Source organism: Bufo bufo, chromosome 8 (genome assembly GCF_905171765.1).
Source record: "Bufo bufo chromosome 8, aBufBuf1.1, whole genome shotgun sequence".
In the NCBI taxonomy this organism is placed as follows: domain Eukaryota; kingdom Metazoa; phylum Chordata; class Amphibia; order Anura; family Bufonidae; genus Bufo; species Bufo bufo.
In genome coordinates, this window is record NC_053396.1 from 191,739,617 (window position 1) to 191,760,584 (window position 20,968).

At 45.2% G+C, this 20,968-nt stretch overlaps 1 protein-coding gene across 1 annotated transcript in view; it reads right to left on the minus strand.

The window, feature by feature from the left end:
- Window positions 1–20,968, minus strand: part of LOC120978270 (calpain-1 catalytic subunit-like) — a 68,735-nt gene that overhangs the window by 7,446 nt on the left and 40,321 nt on the right. Inside the window, exons 16-19 of the mRNA XM_040406503.1 lie at window positions 19,864–19,922; window positions 19,392–19,460; window positions 17,253–17,331; window positions 13,878–13,994 (exon numbers count right to left, since the gene is read on the minus strand). Of these exons, the coding sequence (XP_040262437.1) occupies window positions 13,878–13,994; window positions 17,253–17,331; window positions 19,392–19,460; window positions 19,864–19,922 (324 nt within the window). The remainder of the gene's footprint in view (window positions 1–13,877; window positions 13,995–17,252; window positions 17,332–19,391; window positions 19,461–19,863; window positions 19,923–20,968) is intronic.

Here is a 20,968-nt window from a genome sequence, read left to right on the forward strand (position 1 = left end):
CAGAGCTTGGGACTGTCCTAAAGTTAAAAAAAAAAAGAAAAAGAAAAACTGGTGCGACAGCGGTAACATCACATCCGTCATTCATTCACATGGCCGCTGCAGCCAATCACTGGCCTCAGCAGTCACAGTAGGGAAAGAAAGCTCTTTCAGGACCCCAATTGGGACTGCAAAAGGGATTGGGTGGCTTAAAGGGTGCACTCACATAATTGCATTAGGACACAATATAAAAACCCCACAATATAAACATTCCCTTTAAATCCTTGGGACCGGAGCTGTGATGTGCGCCATAACCTCAATAGTCAGCATTGTTATGATGAATCAACACTTGGAATCTGTGCTACTTGCTGTAAAATATAACCTGTACGTGCCAAATTCCTTACACAAGATGTAACAGTTTCTGTGTTTCCATCCTAGGGGATAGAATTTCATTATATTCTATTATATGGCGGAGACGGCAGCATAACAAACAGCGGTTAGAACAGCTGGTGCCCACAGGAGTAAGGCTAGATTTGGAGGTTTACAACAGAAACACTTAAAGGGAACCTGTCACCAGGATTTTGTGTATAGAGCTGAGGACATGGGCCGCTAGCACATCCGCAATACCCAGTCCCCATAGCTCTGTGTGCTTTGATTGTGCAAAAAAACCAATTTAATACATATGCAAATTAACCTGAGATCAGTCCTGTATGTGAGATGAGTCAGGGACAGGACTCATCTCAGGTTAATTTGCATATGTATCAAATCGTTTTTTTAAGCAATAAAAGCACACAGAGCTATGGGGACTGGGTATTGCGGATGTGCTAGCGGCCATCTAGCCACCCATGTCCTCAGCTCTATACACAAAATCCCCGTGACACGTTCCCTTTAAGAAAGTTACAATAAATTCACCAATTAAACTAACAAAAACTGGAGAAGTGTAACTGTCTAATGGAGTGCAGCCTAGATCCCCGATGGTCCTCAAGCAGAAGAGGAGATGCTGAAGTAAAAACTGTGAGATGCTATGAAAACTGAATAAGCAGGTGTCCATGGGATAAGAAAAGCTCAGAATTTATCAAAATACATTTTTATTGAAAAAAAATCTGATTAATAAGACAATATAAGAGGGGGAAAAAATCTGTGTAGTAGGGCCAGGTCACTTCATTTATTGCCTTGGACTCTCCAAGCCCTGGGATTAGACCAGGTATGCCTGGTGGTTGATGCCAATTCTGCTGAGTATTAATTGTCAAGAGACCGAGATCTCTTTGCTCTCAATGGAGATTAAAGGGCATCTGTCAGAAAATTTGTACCTATGACACTGTCTGACCTGTTATATGTGCGCTTGGCAGCTAAAGACTTCTGTGTTGGTCCCATGTTCATATGTGCCCGCATTGCTGAGAAAAATGAGGCTTCAATATATGCAAATGAGCCTCTAGGAGCAATGGGGGCGTTACCCTTACACCTAGAGGCTCTGCTCTCTCTGCAACTGCCCTCCGCACTTTGATGGACAGTGCCTGACAGTGAAAATGTCATAATGCCTGGCCCTGCGAATCAAAGTGCAGAGGGTACAGCAGCTGCAGAAAAAGTGGTTCCTCTAGATGTAACGGCAATGCCCTCGTTGCTCCTAGAGGCTCATTTGTATATATTAAAACTTCAGTTTTCTCAGAGGGGAACATATGAACATGGGACCAACACAGGTGCCTTCAGCTGCCAAGCGCACGTGTAACAGGTCAGCCAGTGTCATAGGTACAAACCTGCTGACAGATGGGCTTTAAGGGCAATGGTGACAGAGGCCACGTTCCCTTTATCCTTCAAAGAGGTTCTTCAACTAAGTTCTGCAAAATATGGTATGGTAGTAAGAGACGGAGAAGTCATGTGTAAGTGCTGACAAGCCTTTTCAGCTTCTTTTTTTCCCCTACTATTCTACCAGCATTAAAGGGCAAAGGTAACCAAAATGACCCGCTGATATCTAGAACAGGGGTCAGCCACCTTTGGCACTCCAACTGTTGTGAAACCACAATTCCCAGAATGTTCCACTCATTTGTATGGGAGTTCTGAGAACAGCAGAGCAAGTATGCATGCTGGGAGTTGTAGTTCCACAACAGCTGGAGTGCTGGAGGTTGCCTACACCTGATCTAGAATTTGGGAGCTCAGACCCACAGCCATGTCCAGAAAGAAGAGGCTGCAGCCCTCTACTGAACGCCAAGATTTTGGTGAATGGAAATCTCTTGGATTTACAGGGTTTGGCATACCCTAGCCTAATTGTGGAAGTCCAAGCAGAAGCATACAGAGAAGAACAGGGGCCCTACTGCAGAGATCAAACTGGGCTGCTATTATGGTGCAGGGTTTTGCGACCCAGGACAGGTCTGGTGTTTGTTTCTACCTTTTTCTAAATAGGCAGTTCCCCTGAGAAGAAAGCAGGTTCTCACCAACCAGTAGGAAAGTATTGGAACCAACCATGACTGGACTCCCTTTCTCCAAGTGCCTCACAGCAGCCACATGGTCTATCTCTATGGAACACCTTTAAGTTCAGGCTCACAGATCCATGGATGCAGTTGCGTACATAGAGAAGTAAAGGCCCCATAGCAAGAATCAAACCAGGCCCCCCACACAGGACAAAAGTGTTTCTGCCTAAACTCTTTTCAATGACCCTTGAGCCCTCTTTCCACTGCCTCATTTGCTAAAAGTTGTTCCTTTAGAGCAGGGGTGCACAACCCGCGGCCCGCGGGCCGCATGCGGCCCGCACAGCCAGTTTTTGCGGCTCCCGTACTCCTGCACAGAGACACAGCTGATCGTCTGCCTCTGCGATCAGCGCGTCTCTGTGAAAAATAAAGCCGGCTCTGAAGGCCCCGCCCCCTGCAGCTGCTTTCACTTGATTCGGCTCCAGCCCGGAGCGCTCGGAATGCCCCGCCCCCTGAAGCTGCGCTCACTACTCACCGCCTCCCAGAGCCAACACACAGGTCCCCCGCCTCCCCCCGACGTCTCACTGACTGGGCGCTCCCTCGTGTGCCTGCACCGCATCACATACTGGGCCAATCAGCATTAGCAGTGTGCAAATACCTGCTGCTGATTGGCCCAGTGTATTGCTGGCAGGCAGCAGGCGCGCATCCTCCAGGCTGGAAGAAGTTATTGATTTGTTCTGCCCGCACACCTCACCAGTTCCACCCAAAACATTAATACCACAGCCATTCTGGACCTGTGCCACTGCCAGCCCGTCCACACAGTAAGACACCGCCCCAGCCACAATCTTTACATACAACCAGGGATTCTATTAAAAAAAACTTAAAGGGGTATTCCTATCATGGACAATGGGGGCATATCGCTAGGATATGCCCCCATTGTCTTATAGGTGCGGGTCCCACCACTGGGACCAGCACCTATATTGAGAATGGAGCGGGGAGCGCTGTGTCTGGAGGACCCCAGATTTCCCGGTGTCCGTCCACCACCAAGCGCTTCTCCCCGCCTCTCCCATAGAAGTGAATGGGAGAGTACAGCGCATGCGCGGCCCATGCTCCCATTCATTTTTATGAGGCCGACGGAAATAGCTGAGCCAGCACTCGGTTATTTTCGGCGGCCCCATAGAAATGAATGGAGGGAGGCTGAGCATGCGCAGTGTGCCCGCCTTCACTTTTGGGGCTCCATTCTCTATATAGGTGCGGGTTCCAGCGGTGGGACCAGCACTCTAAGACAATGGGGGCATATGCTGCTAGCGATATGCCCCCATTGTCCATGATGGGAATACCCCAAGTCATTAAAAAACCTTACCCCACGTGACTTCCAGGGGTGTGCGCCTCCGCGCAAATGCAGTACCAGGGCATGGGTAAGCTAAAATTACAGTGAGCATTGACTCATGGATGCGCCCACGGACACCGCGCATGCGCTCTCAGGGGTAAGGAGATCTGACAGTCTTTTTTCTTGTAAAATCTCCTTACCCTCACTACACAGCGCGCTTCAGATTCATTACTGGCTGGCTTCGATCAGGATCAGGTCGGTCTCTATGTGCAGTGAGGGTAAGGAGATTTTACAATCCGCGCGTGCGCAGTGTGAGGGTAAGGAGAATTAACAAGACAAAAGACCGTCAGATCTCCTTACCCCTGAGAGCGCATGTGCGGTGTCCGTGGGCGCATCCATGAGTCAATGCTCACTGTAATTTTAGCTTACCCATGCCCTGGTACTGCACTTGCGCAGAGGCGCACACCCGCGGAAGTCACGTGGGGTTGTGTTTTTTAACAACGTAAGATTTTTTGATAGATCACTGGATCATTAATGAAAAAAAAATCTGTACTAATAACAGTCTCTCTTAGCACTTGCATAATAAAAAAATTTTGAATGGACCCCCCAGCTGTCTGGCACCTCTGACCAGCAGAGACACTTGACTTCTTCCATAATACAGTCCAAATTCCAATTATTGTCCATAGACAAGTCATGAATATATATGTACATTGTACATATGAATGGAAATTTAAGTTATGGCTATTGTAAAGTGGCGAGAAAAAATTCAAAAATGAAAATGGGCTGGTACTTAAAGGGGCTATCCAGGAATAGATATTACTGAATTATCCTCAGGATAGGTCATCAGTATCAGATCTGTAGGGGTGCGACACCACAGACCCCCGCCTATCAGCTGTTAGAAAAGGCATTTAAAGGGGTTTTGCCATCTCAGACAATGGGGGCATATTGCTAGGATATGCCCCATTGTCTGATGGGTGAGGGTCCCACCTCTAAAACCTGCATCTACAATGAGACCGGAGCGGGTAAATGAACGGAGGGAGCACTGCGCATCTGCAGCCGCCCTCCATTCATTTCTATGGGGCCACCAAAAATAGCCGAGCACTGGCTCGGCTATTTCCGTCTGCCCCATAGAAATGAATAGGATCAGGGGCCGCGCGTGCACGGTACGCTCCCATTCACTTCTATGGGAGCAGCGGAGAGCAGCACTTGGTGGTGGATGGACCCGGGAAATCTGGGGTCCTCTAGCCATAGCTCTCCCCGCTCCGTTCTCGTTGTAGGTGCGGGTCCCAATGGTGGGACCCACACCTATCAGACAATGGCATTGTATGTAATGGGAATACCCCTTTTAAGCGCCACAGCCTCTTCCTAGGTAATGTGACATCACTGTACATCAGTCGCATGGATTAGTAGCGTATCAATAAAGGCTGAGCTGCAATACCAAGTACTGCCACTATAAGATTTTACAGGTTTTAGAAGAGGGGAAAAAAATCTAATAAAATATATTTTTAATTAGACTGCAGATCAGACCCGTATATCAAAGACCCCCCATGTCAGACCTCAGCTCAGACCCCCATACCAGATCAGACCTCCGATCAGAACCCCCATATCAGAGGCCCATCAGAAATAAAATAAATAAATTCACTTACCTCTCCTCCTCCGCTGCTACTCTCCAGGGCCAGCGATCTCTCTGCTGCTACTCTCCAGGTCCAGCGATCTCTCCGCTGCTACTCTCCAGGTCCAGCGATCTCTCCGCTGCTACTCTCCAGGTCCAGCGATCTCTCCGCTGCTACTCTCCAGGTCCAGCGATCTCTCCGCTGCTACTCTCCAGGTCCAGCGATCTCTCCGCTGCTACTCTCCAGATCCAGCGATCTCTCCGCTGCTACTCTCCAGGTCCAGCGATCTCTCCGCTGCTACTCTCCAGGTCCAGCGATCTCTCCGCTGCTACTCTCCAGATCCAGCGATCTCTCCGCTGCTACTCTCCAGATCCAGCGATCTCTCCGCTGCTACTCTCCAGATCCAGCGATCTCTCCGCTGCTACTCTCCAGATCCAGCGATCTCTCCGCTGCTACTCTCCAGGTCCAGTGATTTCTCCTGCAGTCACACTCCCTGATCTTCTCTGGGCTCATGCCGCATGCAGCCTCAGGTCATAGCGCGCACACTACTTTCTGGCGATGTACGCAGTCAGGACACAGCAGCGCAGCCCAGAAAAGACCAAGTAGGAGGGGGAGTACAGCGCTTCACTGACTGCTCCCCTCGACTCCTGCATACTAGTGAGCTCTTCTATAATGAAGCACTCACTAGTATTCGCTTTATAAGATGCACATACATTTTCACTGACAAGTTGGGTGAAAAAAGTGCATCTGATAAAGCAGAAAATATGCTATAAATTTGGTATCGCCAAGATTGTACTGATCCGAGTAAGGCCTCCTGCACACGACCGTTGTGTGCACCCATGGCCGTTGTGCCGTTTTCCGTTTTTTTTCGCGGACCCATTGACTTTCAATGGGTCCGTGGAAAAATCGGAAAATGCACCGTTTTGCAGCCGCATCCGTGATCCGTGTTTCCTGGCCGTGAAAAAAATATGACCTGTCCTATTTTTTTCACGGCCAACGGCTCACGGACCCATTCAAGTCAATGGGTCCGTGAAAGAACACGGATGCACACAAGATTGGCATCCGTGTCCGTGATCCGTGGCCGTAGGTTACTTTTTATACAGACGGATCCGAAGATCCGTCTGCATAAAAGCTTTTTCATAGCTGAGTTTTCACTTTGTGAAAATTCAGAACCGACAGTATATTCTAACACAGAGGCGTCCCCATGGTAATGGGGACGCTTCAGGTTAGAATATACTAAAAGAACTGTGTACATGACTGCCCCCTGCTGCCTGGCAGGTGCTGCCAGGCGGCAGGGGGCAACCCCCCCCCCCTGTAGCTAACACATTGGTGGCCAGTGGGCCCCCCGTAGTTAACACATTGGTGGCCAGTGCGGCCGCCCCCCCCTCCCTCCCTTGTAGTTAACTCGTTGGTGGCCAGTGGGCCCCCCTCCCTCCCCTGTAGTTAACTCGTTGGTGGCCAGTGGGCCCTCTCCCCTCCCTCCCCCTCCTAATTAAAATCTCCCCCCTATCATTGGTGGCAGCGGAGAGTACCGATCGGAGTCCCAGTTTAATCGCTGGGGCTCCGATCGGTAACCATGGCAACCAGGACGCTACTGCTGTCCCGAGTTGCCATGGTTACTTAGCAATTTGTAGAACCATTATACTTACCTGCGAGCTGCGATCTCTGCGTCCGGCCGGGAGCTCCTCCTACTGGTAAGTGACATGACCTGTCACTTACCAGTAGGAGGAGCTCCCGACCGGACGCAGAGATCGCAGCTCGCAGGTAAGTATAATGGTTCTACAAATTGCTAAGTAACCATGGCAACCGGGAAAGCAGTAGCGTCCTGGTTGCCATGGTTACCGATCGGAGCCCCAGCGATTAAACTGGGACTCCGATCGGTACTCTCCGCTGCCACCAATGATAGGGGGGGAGATTTTAATTAGGAGGGGGAGGGAGGGGAGAGGGCCCACTGGCCACCAACGAGTTAACTACAGGGGAGGGAGGGGGGGGGGGCGCACTGGCCACCAATGTGTTAACTAGGAGGGGGGGCACTGGCGACCAATGAGTTAACTACAAGGGAGCGAGGGGGGGGGGGCGGCCGCACTGGCCACCAATGTGTTAACTACAGGGGGGGGGGGCTGCCCCCTGCTGCCTGGCAGCACCTGCCAGGCAGCAGGGGGCAGTCATGTACACAGTTCTTTTAGTATATTCTAACCTGAAGCGTCCCCATCACCATGGGAACGCCTCTGTGTTAGAATATACTGTCGGATTTGAGTTTCACGATGTAACTCAAATCCGACGGTATATTCTAACATAGAGGCGTTCCCATGGTAATGGGGACGCTTCAAGTTAAAATATACCATCGGATTGGAGAAAACTCAGATCCTATGGTATATTAACTCCTGACTTTACATTGAAAGTCAATGGGGGACGGATCCGTTTGCAATTGCACCATATTGTGTCAACGTCAAACGGATCCGTCCCCATTGACTTGCATTTTAATTCAAGACGGATCCGTTTGGCTCCGCACGGCCAGTCGGACACCAAAACGACTTTTTTTTTCATGTCCGTAGATCCTCCAAAAATCAAGGAAGACCCACGGACGAAAAAACGGTCACGGATCACGGAAAAACGGGACCCGTTTTTGCGGACCGCAAAAAAATACGGTCGTGTGCAGGAGGCCTAAGGTTACTTTCACACCAGCATTTTTGCTGGATCCGTCATGGATCAGTAAAAACACTTGTCATGATAATACAACCATCTGCATCTGTTATGAACGGATCCAGTTGTATTATCTTTAAAATAGCCAAGACGGATCCGTCATGAACTTCATTGAAAGTAAATGGGGGACGGATCAATTTTCTATTGTCTCTGAGAAAACAGATCCATCCTTATTGACTTACATCCGTCTTGCTTTGCATCTCAAGACGCACTCAAAAATGCTGCTTGCTGAACGCAATGAAACAGAACGGAATGCATTCTGGTGCACTCAAATCCCTTCAATTCAGTTTTGTCCCCATTAACAATGAATGGGGACAAAACTGAAGTGTTTTCCTCCGGTATTGAGATGTGCGAAAGTAGGCTATTAAAGCCACCTAGTGGCATATTAAACTATTAACATAGCAATGTTCAATAAACTACCTTCATTCCAGCAAGGGTCTTCTTTGTTTTATTCAAGTTGTCATTTTGATAAAAAAGCTATTTTCCAGATATGCTAATTAACCTTCAAGTTGCCCAGAGGGGTGTTATTTCTCTCCTCTAGTGCACAGTAACGCCCCCTGCAGTGCCCACCCCGCCTTTATTTCAAGCCCAGCATGCCTCCTTATAAATAAATGTACTTCCACATCTGAGCCGAACAGCGCCGCCCCCTCAGCTACGTCATGTAATTTATTCACCCCACGATCCTTGCATCCTCCTTCCATGCCCATGAAATCTCGCGCAGCTGCAGTATCGCCGACTGCCTGGACCTGTCCTTGAGGGCAACAGCCTCAATAGTGTCACTGGGCATGCTCAGAGCCCAGTGACCTAATCAGAGCGCTGTTGCCTCTGCGGCTGCGCGAGATTTCATGGGCATGGAAGGAGGACGCAAGGATCGTGGGGTGAATAAATTACATGACGTTGTGGAGGGGGCAGCGCCGTTCGGCTCAGATGTGGGAGTACATTTATTTATGAGGAGGCGTGCAGGGCTTGAAATAAAGGTGGGCTGGGCACTGCAGGGGGGCCTTACTGGGCACTAGAGGAGAGGAAAATAGCCCCTCTGGGCACCTTGAAGGTTAATTAGCATATCTGAAAAATCGTTTTTTTAATCAAAATGACAACTTGAATAAAAGAAAAGACCCTTGCTGGAATGAAGGTAGTTTATTGAACATTGCTATGTTAACAGTTTAATATGCTCAAACTAGGTGACAGATTCCCTAGTTAAAGGATATCATGTCATTAATTAGTGCACAGTTAAACCTTATTTGAAAGTTTAAAATGTAACTGTCATTTTATTTTTGTAATGTATCGGGGCAGTGATACTGACCATTTTTGTAATATATTTTAAATTGTACATTTCTATTAGAAAATTAGCTCTAAAGTGGCCCTTTCTCAGCCTTAGCAGCGCTCCTCTGTCTTCTGCTTACATAACACAGTCAGTGTTGAGCGCGTCTCCACAGTTATATAAACAGAAGACAGAGGAGCGCTGCTAAGGCTCAAAATGGGCCACTTTAGAGCTATTTTTCTAATAGACAATTTCAGTAATTAAAGTATATTATAAAAATGGTCAATATAACTGCCCTGATACATTACAAAAAAAAATAAAAAATGACAGTTACATTATAAATTTTCCTGTTCCTCAACCTATATGTGATATGTTTTTCACAGATCTGAGACAGCTAAGGGTCTTTGCTGCACATACCTAAAATGGATGCTGCAGGCAGTGCAAAGAAGAGAAAAATTACAGATGAGAACAGGAAATTTAATGAGACCTGGACAGAAAAGTTCTTCTTTATTGAAGAAAGAGGAAAGCTAGTTTGCTTAATTTGCAAAAGTGTAGTTGCAGTGCCGAAGGAATTCAATGTTAAGCGGCACTACGAAACCAAACATTCCAATTTTGAGCAATTTAAGGGAGAATTGCGCAAACAGAAGATCTTATCTTTACAGCGCAGCTTAACTGTACAGCAGACTATGTTCACCAAGATATCTAAAGAAAGTGAAATGGCTATGGAAGTTAGTTATGAAATATCAGAATTGATTGCAAAGTCTTCCAGACCATTCACAGATGGTGACTTTGTAAAAAAGTGCCTCGTTGTTTCTTCACAGAAACTATGCCCAGAGTCTGTTAAAAAATTTGAATCCATTAGCCTCAGTCGTATGACTGTTCAACGCAGGATTGCTGATATGGCTGCAGATGTTTCAGGACAGACAGAAGAAAAGGCAAAAAAATTTATTTTCTTTTCTCTGGCAGCAGATGAGTCAACAGATATCAGTTCCACTGCTCAACTACTGGTTTTTATTCGGGGGATCACCACAGATTTTCATATTTTTGAGGGATTACTTGGAATGATCTCATTTCAAGGGCAAACAAAGGGAAGTGATTTGTTAAGCGGTATATTGGAATTATGTGCCAAGATGGATCTAGATTTAAGTAAGCTAGTTGGAATTGTTACTGATGGAGCTCCAGCCATGATAGGCTCCAAAAGTGGTATGGTTTCTTTGTTAAGGCAACACCTCGGAGAGCACAAGCACCATCTGATTCAGTTTCATTGCATCATCCACCAACAATCCCTGTGTGGAAAGGAGCTTGGATTTGAAAATGTAATGAAAGTTGTTGTCAGTGTTGTCAACTTCATAAAATCGCGAGGACTTAACCATCGGCAGTTTAAATCTTTTCTAGAAGAGATTGATGCTGAATATCAGGACCTAGTTTTTTATACAGAAGTAAGGTGGATGAGCCGGGGGAAAACATTGCAACGTTTTTTTGAATTGTTGGAAGAAATAAAATTATTTCTTGTTCGGAAGGATAAAATAGTTGAAGAACTACAAGATGACAAGTGGCTGTGTGACCTTGCTTTCTTGGTAGACATCACACAACATCTGAATGCACTGAATGCAAAACTACAAGGGAAAAATCTGTTTGTTAGTAATCTTTGTAACTATATCTTTGCATTTCAATCCAAACTAAAATTGTTCCAATCTCACCTTGAAAATGGCAATCTTGTGCATTTCCCAGCATGCAGACAAAAATGTGTCAGTGGCGCAAACATGTCTGAGTATGTCGCAAAACTTGCACATCTCCAGTCCATATTTGAGCACCGCTTCACTGATTTTAAAAATGAGAAAAAGGGTTTTGAAATGTTTGCAGACCCATTTTCAGTTATTCCTGATGAAGCACCCCCAGAATTCCAACTGGAACTCATTGATCTTCAGTCATGTGACAGTCTACGAAACAAGTTTAAGGAAGGGGATTTACTTACCTTCTATAAATGTGTGCCAGGAGATGAATATCCCAAATTGTGTGAAAGAGCAGCTATTTATGCCTGCCTGTTTGGGTCAACATACTCTTGCGAGCAGGCATTTTCTATTATGAACATTAGCAAATCAAAATTTAGGAGTAGACTTACTAATGAGAATCTTCAGTCAATTCTGCAACTAGCCACAACTGAACTGAGACCTAACATCCAAAAACTTGCGAAAAATATGCAACCCCAGAAATCACACTAACTCCTCTTTCACAAACTAAAATTTGGTGAAATCAACACCCAGTTGCTTTTATATTTGCAGTTCTAAAGTTTATTTTACTAATCTCTAATTAACATTTAATTAGTACTGTACTGTGCAGTATATGTTATTTAACTGTTACTGGTATGTAAACCTTGTTCTGTTTATTGTGAGCAGGATACATAAATAAACTGCATAACACAGCATATATTTGTACTCCCAATCCTGTTATGAGGAATTTTCTCATATTTTTCATGGCTTTTTAGTAGGCCTCTGTGCCATTCAAAACATGCAGTGGTGCATGAAAATTGTAGTATGAATTAATTGGCAATCCAATGGCGGGTTTACACAGCCTGATTGAAGGTTATCAGGTGCGAATGTTACTATGAATGCTTGTTCCTGATAATCGGCCTATGTAAGTGTGCTGCCGATTGGGTGAATTGATCTGTCATGCAGCACATTAAATCTGTGAACAAAGCTCTGCTGTCCAGAAACAATGAATCTGTATGAGGATGAGAGATGGTAGTAGCAATGTAAATGAAGCTTTTCACCTCAACTGATGAGCAGGCAGTTATTGGGAAGGAACCGTTCATAATCAACTTCTCCATCTGCTCCTGTGTGGTATTGCTATATGAATGCATCAATGTATACTAAATATTAATGATGCAAAACAAGTTATAGTTTTCATGCAGTAAACTTTTACAGTTTAAGCAGCTCAATTTTTTTTTGTGGCCCCAGGAGACAGAACAATGCGACAATGCGGCCCTCAGACCAAAATAGGTTGTGCACCCCTGCTTTAGAGGGTAGAGTCCTGACCAAGTTTTCACCTCTAGTAGAAGAGGAGATGATCCCAGCTAAGACTGGGCCCCCTCCGGAGTATGTAAGTATGTATTGTTGAATATGGCACCATTATACTTTTTACCATTTATATAATTGAAAAACATTTTAGAGTTAGTTTTGCTCTCTTTGGCAATTAATCTCTTGGTCTCTATTTTGGCTGCTTTTGTTTTTTTCTTTTTCAATTTTTCTCCTTATAGTTATTCAGTGCTTCCTTGCTACACTCCTGTTTTAGTGATTTAAATGCTTTCTTTTTGTAATTTATTGCTTTCTTTACAGTTCTATTTATCCACAGTGTTTTTTTCTTGTTTCTTAACCTTTTATTCCCATAAGGTATGTACCTCTTACAATTAGATTTTAGGATGCTTTTAAAAATATCCCATTTTGTAGCTGTATTTTTATTTTTGAGGACTTTGTCCCAGTTAGTTAGGCTATTGGCCTCTCTTAGTTGGTCTGATGCTCTCAGTAGTAATTAATATAGGAACATCAGGTACTTATGCACCTGGCTAGCAGCCGTGGGTGCCCTTCTGAATTCAACTGTATCACCATCCTTAGGACAATCATACAGTTAAATACTGTGGAGAGGGAAACAGTATTTTTTGGTGCATTATGGTATTGCTGACCCCGTCTACTTCTGGTGTCTCTACATACTTATGCTGATTTGCTGACCCTATCTATTGTGTTGATCTATCTTCTTGGACCCGCCTACAACATGGGGCCACATTTAGGTTTTTTCCACGGCCAGTCCCTGCTGAGTGAGCAGTCCCCAAAGATCCCTCTGCCATATAAGAAGAGACCAGTATAATAAATGGCAGATGGTAGGTGGGAGCCCTGTTACAGATTGAGAACGAGGGCCCAGAAGCTTCACCCCTGGCTTAGATAAACTAAAACAGCTAGGACTAGGAGAGGTTTAGTTTATTTTTGGAGTTTTGGAATTGAGGAAGAGAATTAAGTATGAAAGCACATGGCCTACAATGGGAAGAGGAACCAGGGATTTCCTATTCAATGAGGGGGGGCAAGAATAGAGGTCACATAATGAAAAAGCATGAGAACATTGAGAAGAACTTACTAAAAAAAAAATGATAATAAGCAGATACAACTTACGGTAGGTCATTAAGCCCAGTCCAGATGTGGCAGAAGTTTTGGAAATGTTAACAAAAGAGTAGATGTGAACATTGAAAAGAAGGGCCATAAAGTAAATATCTAAACAGGGTCCCTTTCCTGGTGGCCAGATCTCAACCCGCTATCTCAGGTCAAAAGGTCCATTACTTATCTTCTCCACCATCTCCACAGCGGGTGCATAGAATGACCAAACCCTGAAATATTAGTTTGGGGGTCTTCTAATATATAATGTAGGAAGTCCTCTCAATCTTCTGGCAACTAATAGAATACTGGGAAACCTACAGTATTTGGGACAACCAACCAACCTACAACTACTAACGCATGCACTATAATTGGGTGATATGGCTTCCATTCACCATTGGGTAGCATGGAGGAGCACCAAACTGCTATTGTGAAGCATTTTTAAATACCTACCTGTCAGACTCTGAAGCTTCAGGAGACAGCAGATAAAATCTGGATAACTGAGGAAGCCGTCTGGATCTGCATATCTTACTTGAGCCAAACGAACCAAAAAATCATCTGCTGGAAGACCTACCAGAAACAAAAAAATAATAATCTGCTTGTCACTGCATTAAAATGGCATGTAAGCCGCTGTTTACATCTGCAGTGGAGGTTATATTTGGAGCCTCTGTTGCAGATGTCATCATATATCTAGAAAAATTAGTGCAGCATGCAGCAGTATTTTTTTATGAAATGACAGACCCCATGATGGAACCCGACAGACTCCATTATAAGTCCGTCATGTGATGGATTCATCTTGGCTTGAATTCTGTTATTTTGGTTTCTTCTGCTGCAGTTGGTTTAAGGTTGGCAGCTCTGAGGAAACTTAACAAACCTGAATCTGTCTACAGCTCCTCTGCAGACAAACATATCTCTATGGTTACAGACTACACGCTTTCCTTGTGTAGTCTGATTCTAAAGTCATACTCTCTTCCACCAGTCCAGCTTACATTTAGACTTAGGGTACTTTCACACTAGCGTTCCGTCACAGGGGCTCTATACCGGAAAGGAACTGATCAGGCATATCCCCATGCATTCTGAATAGAGAGTAATCCGTTCAGTTTGCATCAGGATGTCTTCAGTTCAGTAGTTTTGACTGATCAGGCGAAAGATAAAACTGTAGCATGCTACGGTTTTATCTCCGGCGAAAAAAACTGAAGACTTGCCTGAATTCCGGATCCAGCATTTTTCCCCATAGGAATGTATTAGTGCCGGATCCGGCATTCAAAATACCGGAATGCCGGATCCGTCCTTCCGGCCTGCGCATACGCAGACTGGTAAAAATCTGTTCGCATGACAAGCGGAGAGACAAATCCGTTCTTGCAATGCATTTGTGAGACTGATCCAAATGCTTTCAGTCACATCCAAGTCGGCGGAGCTGCCCGCCAGATCACACTGCCGCAAGTGTGAAAGTAGCCTTACGTGCCTTAGGAGCGGATGAGATTTTTAATGGGCCAGGTCTGCGTTTTATGTACACAGAGGACCCTCTCTATGAGGTAGGTCACAAGCAAATCAACCTATGCTATGATAACCCTATGCCCCGCAGGGGTTGTCCAGTTTGGTCACACAAGACCAAAACCAACTCATATGACTAAGTATACAGGTAGACATAGCAAAGCAGCACAAACCAATATTAGGAGTAAGCCTGAGGATGAGGGGGGCATAAGCTGATTCTGTGATCTTTATTGTGGTGAGCAACAATTTTATGTATGCAAGTATGTATGTATGTAGTAAATATCCTTTATATGTATGTGTATGTAGGTATATACTGTATATGTGTGTGTATATACTGTATGTGTGTGTGTGCACGTGAGTGCACCCATCAGCATGTTCTTCAACATGTTCCCATCTTGTCTTACAAACGTTTCAGCATTATTCAGCATGTTGTTCTGTAACTAACACTTAATGCTGATTCACAACATTTATTTAAGTGCCAAGAATGTTACTAGCGACTAAAATGCTAAATAGCAGAAAGTGAAAAGTGTCTGGTTTAAAGAAAACATTTTCAAAGACCTAATTATTAATTAGAGGGGGTCGTTGGTTCAGTAGATTCTACTATAAACCGGAGCAAAAAGCCGCTAAGTTTTCTTCTTTAACTCTGGAGGATCTGGTGCATGCATGCATTACATGGACAGCCCTTTGATTTTAATGAGAACTGTGTAATGCTTCATTTCTCCTGCGGTGGCGCTGCAGGGAAATTGAACACTTGCTGCCAGGTTCCACTGCAGGCTACAACTTGGGCTTTCAGGGGCAGGAAATCCTGTGATCACTTGCATTTAGGGGACATTTCTAAAAAAAAAAAGAAAAAAAAAAAGGGGGTTGACCAAACCAAAGACAGCGTCTACTGGGAACACAATAGAGGGAAACGAGTCTTCCTGTGCACCATTTTTGGTAAACTGAATGACCACCACTAGCCTCCACCTACTAAATCCACAAATAGTTACGAAGTAATCTACTGTATGGTGGGCGACTATGCCAAATCTCGGGGTTACTGGCAGTGTCACTCACCACCAATGGCAGCTTTTATAATGCGGATTAATTGCCTCAATCTATGTCTATCTGGGGCCACATTGTTGTAATTGAGGGAGGCGCTTTAAAGTCTGAAAAATAGCTATATGACCACTTTTGATGGAACAGTAATTGCAGCCATGTTAGTTGTCAGAGGTTTTTCCAAGAACCATATATAGTTAAAGGGGTATTACAACTTTTTGATATTACTGACCTAGGCTATCAATATCAGTTTGGTAGAGTACCGACACCCCAGCACCTCAACCGCTGGAGTCAGAAACTAAATAGGTTTGGAATCAGAAACAGAAGACTCTGACCACTGTGTAGTGGTTGTACCGTAGTACTGCAGCTCAGTCCCTATTCACTTAAAGTCCCATCGTACTGCAGTTTAGTCCCATTCAATTGAAGTCCCAGCGAACTGCAGCTCAGCCCCCATTCATTTAAAGTCCCAGCGTACTGCAGCTTAGTCCCCATTCATTTGATGTCTCACCATACTGCAGCTCAGCTGCCATTTAGTTGAAGTCCCAATGTACTGCAGTTGAGTCCCCATTTACTTGAAGTCCCAGCGAACTGCAGATAAGCCCCCAATCATTTGAAGTCCAGCGTACTGCAGCACAGCACCCAATCACTTGAAATCCCAGTGTACTACAACTCAGCCCCCATTTATTTGAAGTCCCAGAGTACTGCAGCTTAGTCCCCATTCATTTAATGTCCCAGCATACTGCAGCTCAGCTGCCATTCAGTTGAAGTCCCAATGTACTGCAGCTGAGTCCCCATTTACTTGAAGTTCCAGCATACTACAGCTCAGTCCCCATTCATTTGAAGTCCCAGCATACTGCAGCTCAGTCCCAATTCACTTGAAGTCCCAGCATACTGTAGTTTAGTCACCAGCAGATGCTGAAAACAGCTGATTGATGGGGGTAGGGAATACCAGGTGTTGGACCCCCCTGATCTGATATTGATGAGCTATCTTAAGAATATGTCATCAATATCAAAAAGCTGGACTACCCCTTTAAAAAGCATGTTAGAATTTACAGCTTAATAGGCAAGGACAAGTCAAGGATTTGGGATTTTTTTTCCCATATTACATCGTCAATACCTGTCTGCAGGGGAGTATGCTGCAGTCAGTCACAGGGGGCTCCCCATTCTGCAATGCTGCTCGATTAAACATTTCAGCTCCTCTCAAATCTACTCAATTGACTGTGTGTTAAATAAGAGATGTCCAAGTACTGCAAGCCCTGCATACTGAGCGATCTGAGTATATCTAGGTCATGCTGTTACCTGCAGACTGGAGAGCCGCTACCAGCTGATCACCGGAAATTCTGTCAATCTTGTCTTTGTGCAAATTAGCAAATATACACTGCATGAAAAATCAGATTAATATTAGATGCCTCGAATAAAGTGGAGACTCTTATAAACCATGTCCACCCACGTAGGACTTCTACAAGTGCATAAAATCCACAGAATCTATAACATTTAGAGATTATTTTTTCACAGTTAAAGGTGTTTTTCGAGTGTTTTATCCTCAGGATAGGTCATCAGTATCTGGTCCGAAGGGGTCCGACTCCCGGCTCTGCAGCCTCCTTGCAGCATACCCTAGGCCTGTGAAGTCACATTCATCAGTGATATGGCCTAGGGGCAGCTTATTCCTATTCAATAGCAAACACAGCCGCTATCCAGTGTATGGCGCTGTGCATGGTGAGCTACAAGGAGACTGCGGCCCTCACCGGCACACTGAGCCCTCTTCAAGCAGCTGATCGGCACAGGTGCCGGGAGTTGGACCTCCACGATCAGTGTAAAACACTCGGAAAACCCCTTTAAATCATACCAGTCATTATAATTTTATTTAGCAGTAATCAGCAGTATATGCAAATACATGACACTTTGTAATATATTAGGGGTAAGTCGTATCTTCCTCATTCTCCAGAAGCTTCAAGTTCCCCTTTGTCTGTCAGCAAAACTCCTCAGTCACCAGAAATCCATCTACAGTAAATAGCACAATGTGGAGGAGGGGGATGGAGCTGCAGTTTCTGTAAAATTGATTGCTGTGAGAGGGGAGGAGAAGCCCCTTCTCTGTGTAGCTATCATTTAGTCACGAAGTCACCCAGGCATTAGAGAAATGCATAGTCCTTTCCTCTTCTCTCTTGTAACCGCCTACCCTGTCTTTCTTGGCTAATCTGTGGCAGTCTGGGAGTAAAAAAGCTAAAAATACATTATATTTGGATTAAAGAAGTCCTCTAGAATTTAAGCATTGATGCTCCATCCATAGGAGAGACCTCCAATGTTTCATCAGTAGAGGTCCTACATCTGGGACACCCACCAATCAACAGCATCAATGGTTCTTGTAAGAGCAGCTCCCCTTTCATTGTTTACACAGGCAAAATTGCTTGACTGTGAGGGTAGGTTCACATGGCGTATTTTGCCTCTTTCATTCTCAATGCCTTAGTCCACTCGTGGTTTAACCCCATTGACTGGAGCTAAACGGCAAGTGGATACTCGCCGGGGCTTCCAGCGGCCTCTGATTGGACTCCGTGCCAAGAAGGGACATGTCCTTTGTTGGTGTTGGACACTGCGCCAAGAAGGGACATGTCTTTTGTTGTTGTGGTTGTCCTTCGTCGGTGTTGGACACTGCGCCAAGAAGGGACATGTCCTTTGTTGGTGTGGTCGTCCTTAGTCGGTGTTGGACACTGCGCCAAGAGGGAACATGTCCTTTGTTGGTGTGTTCGTCCTTCATTGGTGTTGGACAACTCGCCAAGGAGGGACATGTTTTTTGTTGGTGTGGCCATCCTTCGTCGGTGTTGGACACTGCGCCAAGAGGGGACATGTCCTTTGTTGGTGTGGTTGTCCTTAGTCGGTGTTGGACACTGCGCCAAGAGGGAACATGTCCTTTGTTGGTGTGTTCGTCCTTCATTGGTGTTGGACAACTCGCCAAGGAGAGACATGTCCTTTGTTGGTGTGGCCACTCTTCGTTGGTGGTGGACACTGCGCCAAGAAGGGACATGTCCTTTGTTGGTGTCATCGTCCTCTGTTGGTGTAGGACACTACACTGTTGGTGTTGGACACACTGATGTGGTCCTATCTTTAAACAGCCAGCTATGTTGCCTCTCTTTGAAAACAATGTGAGATGGCTAATGCTGAAATTTTTGCGCTGTATCTGTGCCAAAATCTGTGCCAAAAAAAGGTAAACGACACCTTGTGAATGGGCCCTAAGGGCATCCATGCCTGGTACTGCAGCTTGTCCTATTTACTGCAAAACGATGCGCCACAGTACTAGGCACACAAGCTGGTATCTATTCCCAATGAAAGTGCAGTTCTTTTTGGAATTGCCACAGTGGTTACAATGGATGATATGGACTGCCTGCAACACATATAACCAGCCGTCAGCAATACTAGAATACACATACAAAGGGACGAACGCACCGTTCCAGCTATAATTTTCTTCCAAAGTATGCAAAACTGCTCCAACGCCAGGGATCCAGCAGCTGATATCTGTCTAGAGTCACATCATCATAACATAGAGATTCGGAAGGAGTCGTGGAGGGGGCCAAAGTGTCCCAGCAATATATATTACCTGTTATTCTTGAGGGTATATCCAGGACCGGATGACTAGATGAACTTTCATCAACAATCTCCATCTGTACTAAACCTCTGGTCATTGTGGGGGGAGATTTATAAAAACTGGTGCAAATGAAAACTGGCTCAGTTGCCTATAGCAACCAATCAGATTACACCTTTTATTTTACAAAGGAGCTCTTTAAAATGAAAGGTGGAATCTGATTGGTTGCTATGGGCAACTAAGCCACTTTTCCTTTGCATCAGTTTTGATAAATCTCCCCCATTATGCTCTTTATATGGGGAGCTACAATACAGATAAGTCATCACATAAGGATACATCCATTGAGGCCATTAACGAGCGGCAGATCTCCAAGGAGAACTTTGGCAAGAGGGGAACTGCAAATATATAGAAGTACATGATGTGACATCACTATACAGGACATCTGTATGCAGCAGCAGATCACAAAGGAAGATAAAAAAAAAAAAACATAAGACACATTCGGGGAGATTTATCTAAAGGAAAACTGGCTTATTTGCCCATAGCAACCAATCAGATTCCACCTTACATTTTCCAAAGGAGCTGTGAAAAATGAAAGTTGGAATCTGATTGGTTGCAATGGGCAACTAAGCCCGTTCTACTTTACACCAGTTTGATAAATCTCACCCTATAATCTACATGGCTACTAGACGATGGCTTCTGTGCCATGGGCTGTAGGAGGCACATTAAGAGATTTCAATCAGAGTATTGTCAGCAGAACCTACTGTTTCTGGGCTGGCAGAACCTACTGTTTTCGGCGGGCCCAGCCAACAATCTAATGTGTCTATAGAGCTCCCAACTCTCCCCTGATGCTTGTCCCGATAGATAAGCCCAGGGGCGGACTGGGAACTTAAAGTGGCCCCTGATAAAAATAATGAAAGTGGCCCCATGTTGTAGGCGGGTTCAAAGTGACACAAGACAAGGCAACACAAGTAAGCAGGGACAACACAAGTAGGCGGGGCCTACAATATCATATCACAAAATACCGCCCCTGCAGAACCAAATACCACAGTGCAGCACAAAATGCTGCCTCCCTCACCACAGTATTCAACTGTATCACCGTTCTGAGGACAGGAGGGAACATGCGGCCGCTGACCAGCTACATAAGTACCCGATGCTCTCAGCATTAATAGTGCTGAGAGCATCAGATTAATATGTAGCCAGCCGGCAGCTGTGAGGTGGGCTCGGGCGGCCCCCTGGGAATAGGCTCACCGGGAAATTTCCCTGTAGGGTGTATGACCAGACATCAGAGGTGTCTGGCACAAGATTTCTCCTCTCTTGCCATTGAAAACATATACAGGCTCGGCCGAACCAAGAGTGTATGGGCGACCTGGGAGAGATGATTGTTCGGCCGAGAGCTATTGAACGTGTATAGGCACCACACAACAAGGGGCAACCTAAGCCA